Here is a 6000-nt window from a genome sequence, read left to right as displayed (position 1 = left end):
AATTTCCGGTGTATGTACTTCCCCTGGAAGCTGCCTCCGAATTGGACCAAACCATTCCCGAATCCTGTCGGCAGCCAAGCTAGAACGTCCCGGTCATGTAGTAAATTCTTCAGGCAAAGCCGCTGCTGTGGGTTAAACAAGGAAATGTTGTGCACTTCACACGTTTCTATAATTGTTTTGTTGAAACCGGAAAGCCTGTAGCTTGTACTTCCTCTACTTCCGTTTAGACATTTTAGGAGGCATATTTTTACCAGCCTATTTTAGACCTAACGCTCGGGAGAAGAACGCAATCTGAAACAGCAAGGCAGAGAGATGACATCTGTCGCCACTGCTGGTCTGCCAACGCGGCTAACACAAATCTCATGCCCCACCCTCTTTTCTTGATCGTCCAATCACAACTGCAGCTTCCCTCAGACAAGTTTGTCCCCAGGGAAGCAACAGTTGGGATTGGAGGATCAAGAAAAGAGGGCGGGGCTTGATATAGGTCAATCGACCAACATAACTTAAAGGAACACGTCGACATTATGGGAAATTCACTTAACGTCTTCTCCAGAGTCAGGCAAGAAGATAGATACAGATTTCCTCTCTGTGCGTTCAGTAGAAACTATTTGGCTGCAAGCTAGCCTAGCTAAGCATAAATTAATAGAAGCGGATATGGACCACTAGCCTAGCTTAAAACTCTGGGAGAGAGGGGTTTTTGGCCAACAGCTAGCTGGTTTGTATCCACTTCCATTCAGGAAATTGGTATCCATCTTCTTGTCTGACTCTGGAGAAGATGGTGGGCGCATTTCACATAATGCTGGCGTGTTCCTTTAAGCACAGACAGAGTTAACCAGCATTTGGTTGGTGGCTAATATTGATTCCCGAGTAATAACCAGTAGGGGTGTAAAGGTACACGTATCCGTACCGAACCGTTTCAGTGTGTACCGTATACCGTACCGAACGGCTGTGTACCGAACGAAGACAACGGTATGTTAACCACTAACGACCGCCCACCGGGGGCTGTTTTTTTCACAATCTAATATAATAATAATATATATATATATATTTTTAACAAGTCGATTATTAATTTCAATATAGAATATTCTTTGACAGCCCTACAAGTACAATTAGTTACTGCACACTACATCACCCCTGAGTGGAACATGGAAAGCCAAACTTTCCCCCACTGTACCGAAAACCCGTACCGAACCTCGACTTCAAAACCGAGGTACGTACCATACCGTGATTTTTGTGTACCGTTACACCCCCTAATAACCAGAGTTTTCCCTGATTCCAGATCAATACCAATGGATTCGTTGCCACAGCACAGCCGACCGACGAGTCCACGTATCTCGGCAAAATGCCCGCCAAGTTCGGCATGATGGCGGCCCTGCTCGGAGACCTGGACACCAGCGACGGCGTGGGGAAGGTGTACTTCCGCCAGGACAGCAGCCCCGCCGCCCTGCGCCTGGCCGCCGACCATGTCAACAGGGCCTTCCCCGAGGACGACGAGGTGGATCCCACTCACGTCGTGGTGGTCACCTGGGTGGACGTTGCCGCCCACGCGCCCCAGGCCAGGGGAGATGGCGCCGCTGCCGAAAACACGGTGAGCTTAAAATCAAATAAAATCAAATGTATTTGTAAGGCCCCGACAACACACGCTAATGTCCCCATGGGCCGGACACGTCTTCTTTAAACAAGTCAAGAAGAAACAGCGCCATAAATCAAGAACAACACAAAAACACCATGAAGTCCAAAAAACTTAAAGGGGACATGTCTTGCTATTCCTTTCACTATTTGGGCAACTTTACACAATTCCTGTGAGTCTATGGAACCCATCTGTAAAGTTTTCTTTGGTAACTTGTTTCAAATGACAATATATACCCCTGTGAATATTATTGCACGGATCGGAATACGGGCGCGTGCGTGGGAGCTTGCGCACTGATATTTTGACAGTGTTATGCCAGTGCTCCCGACTGCGGGGGAGAAGCTCATGTGTGTGTGTAAATGCTTGTGTCCCTCTCGCGTGTAGCTTTATGCCAAGCAAGCAGTGCAAAAATTTACCGTAGTGGCATGCAGTAATGCGCCTTTCATTTTCGCGGAAATAGGCTGTCTATTGCCATTCTCTTTGACAAACTCTAACCTTAACCAGCTCCTTAACAACGCCTAAACTTAACCGTTCTAACCTTAACCAACTCCGAAACAATGCCTAACCTTAACCTTAACCTTAACCATGCCTAACCTTAACCATAGAAATTATATTGCCATTCTCTTTGACAAACTCTAACCTTAACCAGCTCCTTAACAGCGCCTAAACTTAACCGTTCTAACCTTAACCAACTCCGAAACAATGCCTAACCTTAATCGGCGAAAGAATACACGTTAAAAAAAAATCACGTTAAAAAATATTTTCGATGGGATTCGAACTCGCCAGCAAACAAGCCATAGGATCCACAGCCATGTGTCCTTGCCAATTGAGCTATTTGCTAGATACTGAATAAGGGGCGGTGACTTATATATATTGAGCTCCGCTCGTGTCGCATGCGCGGGCACCTCGCGCGAGCACGCCGGCGCACGCACGCACCTGAGCGAGCACGCCGCCGCCGGTGCACGCACGGTAGCATTTGTCTGAAAAGAAGGGCGCTTTACCGCACTAGCGTGCGGTGACGAATGCGGAAGCATTTTTGCACTGCTTGCTTGGCATTAACGTACAGGCGTCCCTCTCTCTCCCTCTCTCTCTCTATCTCTCTCTCTCTCTCCCTCTCTATCTCTCTGTCTCCCTCTCTCTCGCTCGCTCGCTCGTTCTCTGCTGTCTCTGTCGGCACCCGCGCACGTCAACCCGTTTGAGGAAGTAATTCCACTCGCTCTGTTGTTGAGCGAATTGTTGATTGTGGGCGGTGACTACAACCAGTGCCTTACTCACGTCAGCAAAACAGTCAAATCAGAACGGCTTAGTTGAGTGAGGGAGGATCTCGTGAACTCGAGACTAGACTGATGAGCCAAAATGAGAATTAGAGACACAGACCACATTGATACAAACCCCCATTGCTAGAAAACAACGATAAACAATGGAAAAGGCAATTTATAAGACAGGGGACCTTTAAAATAAATCAAATAAATGAATGCAACACTCCCAGACAAAATGAAAAAATGCACCACAGGCAATGTGGAGGAGAGAAACCTTAGATAGAAGGACCGTTAGATGTCGGTGATAGTAGTGGTTGTTGTTAGAATCTAAACACTGTCGAGTCTCCTTTTTGTGTTTCCTCCGGTGTTTCGCGGTGACAGAGAAACACCTTCCAGCTGGTGATCGCGTCCCTGGAGACCGCCTCGTACGCCATCGTGCTCTACACCAGGGACGGGCTGGAGTTCACCTCCGCCGGCGCTCCGGCGGCTCCGCTGCAGGCCGGCTTCAACAAGGGCCTGGTCTCCGGCTACCTCTTCTCCCGACAGGGGCCGTACTACCGCACCACCACCGAGGACCAGGCTTCAGTCGCGGCTCTAGCGGAGTAAGTGTCGCGCGTCATCGTGATTGATTGATTGATCGATTGATTGAACATTTTATGAACAGATTGCAGAATGGGGTACAATACAGTACGGCTCAATACACACAATTGTTAAGGGGATGCAGACCAGGGCCCCGTTCCCCGTACGTGGCTAACTGAGTTAGCCAGATAATCTTCAGGATATCGGTTCCACGGAAGCAGGCTTGTCTAAATCACTATGGCAACAGATCTAAACATTTGAATTAGTTGAGTTAGCTGGATATAAGCTGGCCACTCCCTCGGAACAAAATGGCAGCTCCCTTCCTCAGAGATTGATTGATTGATTGATTGAAAACTTTATTAACAGATTGCAGAATGGGGTACAATACAGTACGGCTCAATACACACAATTGTTAAGGGGATGCAGACCAGAGAAAGACTTTCGTGGTGACCACGCCTGCTGCCTTATAGTACGGCACTGGGGCGGGGCCTGGTCAGATGCTGGGTGCATTTGTTTTTTCATTAATGAAGTACAGTAGGTACTGGAGATGAAGTATATCTCGATGGCGAAGAGCAAGACGCTCAGCCAGTACTCATATAACTAGGTTATATACATAACCTATCGGTTCCAGTAGTGGGCAGCTTGACTTGCCAGGTCCAAAAACCAACGCTTTAAGAAGATCTTTTATTTTTAGAGCATTAATTCTTTGGAATAACCTGCCTCAAAACCTCTGCTGCATTTACAGTAGATTCACTTTTAAAAATCATCTTAAATTGTAAAGTATTATTATAATTTTTTTGCTTTCTGTTTCTGTGCTTGCATGTCATTTTAGCCATCTTAATTGTTAGTTTCATTATGCATTGTGTGTTGAGTACTGACTTTTAATCATTTTGTTTTGCAATAATAATTGTTTTTGTATGTTTTTTTTTGTGTGGACCCCAGGAAGACTAGCTGGTTGCTATGGCACCAGCTAATGGGGATCCATAATCAAATCAAAATCAAATCAAAAATCATTCATTCATTCATTCAGGGAAACCAACTCCGGCGTGCAGGGCGTGTGGGTCTACGAGATGGGGACGTCCCCGTACTTCACCAGCGTGGCGCCGGGAGAGGTCATCGACCTGCCGACAGAGGCCCCAGGGGGCCTGGTGGTGGAGAGGCCGGTGTACAACGCGGGGCAACAGGTGGAGTACCCCCCCTTCGAGCCGGAAGGTGAGATCCTGGTGCACGCGGTCCAGTTCCAGAACCCGAACTACACCCCCGAGGACCGCCAGGTGGTGGTGGTGGACGACGGGGACATCAACGTGGACGGTGGGTTTTATTTGATTTGATTTGATTTTATTTTATTTTATTTTATTTAATTTTTTTATTTTTATTTTTTTATTATTATTTGTCTCGAACATAGACACATAAAACAAGCTAAAAAAAAAAAAAGGTAAATAGTCAAAGACTATTTCGATACAGTAAGTGTTGGAGAAGGAACAGGGCGAAATAAAAAAAATTCAAAATAAACGTATCAAGCCCTGCCCCTTCCTTACAATATTTTACATTATAATATAATACAAATAAAACTAATATAACAAATAATGAAACATTTAATAAAAGTACAGTTTTTCTATAATACAGTATACAAATATCCAAATGAGAAAAATATCTATTAGGCAGTCACGCTCATATGTGTCCATGAGGTCTTCTTTATAGCTATCTTTAACCTTTTCACTGCTGCGCTACCAAACGGTTAACTCTTTCACTGCCACACGACAGCAGGTTAACCGTCGGTAGTGTAATAGTAAAGGGTTAACCTTCTGTAGTGTGGCAGTGAAAGGGTTAAATTGATTGATATTATCGCTTAATTTTATACTCACATCCAGACCATTCCAGAGTGATACCCCACAAACTGCAACGCACATACTTTTAAGAGTTGTACGTACAATAGGTTGTTTTAAAGCTAATGTCCCTCTAAAATTATAAACACTCTAGCCATGAAATCTTTTTTTATTGTCGCTTGGTAATTTGTTTTTTTATTTGTTTTTTATTGCCAGAAACATAATTTGGGCAGATTTTAATTTGATTAAGTCTGGGTCTGGATTTCATACAATGTCTCGCCGTAAAATGCCGTCGACTAAAAACACACTTCTTCAATTATTTTTAAATTTATTTATTTGTTTATTTATTTGTTTGTTTGTTTGTTTATTTATTTATTTATTTATTTATTTATTTATTTATTTATTTATTTATTTATTTATTTATTTATTTATTTATTTATTTATTTATTTATTTATTTATTTATTTATTTATTTATTTATTTATTTATTTATTGAATCTGACCAGTGACCACCTCAGCTCAGGTCTAACGGACCGCTCTCTCCGCTCATGTCCTCTCTCTCCTAACAGTGTTCTCTCTCTCCGCTCATGTCCTCTCTCTCCTAACAGTGTTCTCTCTCTCCGCTCATGTCCTCTCTCTCCTAACAGTGTTCTCTCTCTCCGCTCATGTCCTCTCTCTCCTAACAGTGTTCTCTCTCTCCGCTCATG

General features: G+C 44.2%; 1 protein-coding gene across 2 annotated transcripts in view; it reads left to right on the top strand.

Moving 5' to 3' along the window:
* nid1a (nidogen 1a) overlaps positions 1 to 6000 on the top strand; it is a 114713-nt gene that overhangs the window by 18974 nt on the left and 89739 nt on the right. For both annotated transcript variants that reach the window (XM_084322194.1, XM_084322195.1), the window contains exons 2-4: positions 1280 to 1588; positions 3271 to 3491; positions 4499 to 4779. In XM_084322194.1, the coding sequence (XP_084178320.1) occupies positions 1280 to 1588; positions 3271 to 3491; positions 4499 to 4779 (811 nt within the window). The remainder of the gene's footprint in view (positions 1 to 1279; positions 1589 to 3270; positions 3492 to 4498; positions 4780 to 6000) is intronic.

This window comes from Notolepis coatsorum (genome assembly GCF_963971535.1).
Source record: "Notolepis coatsorum genome assembly, chromosome: 9".
Taxonomy (NCBI): Eukaryota; Metazoa; Chordata; class Actinopteri; order Aulopiformes; family Paralepididae; genus Notolepis; species Notolepis coatsorum.
Note: the sequence above shows the minus strand (reverse complement) of the source record. Positions and strands in the feature narration are given on the sequence as shown.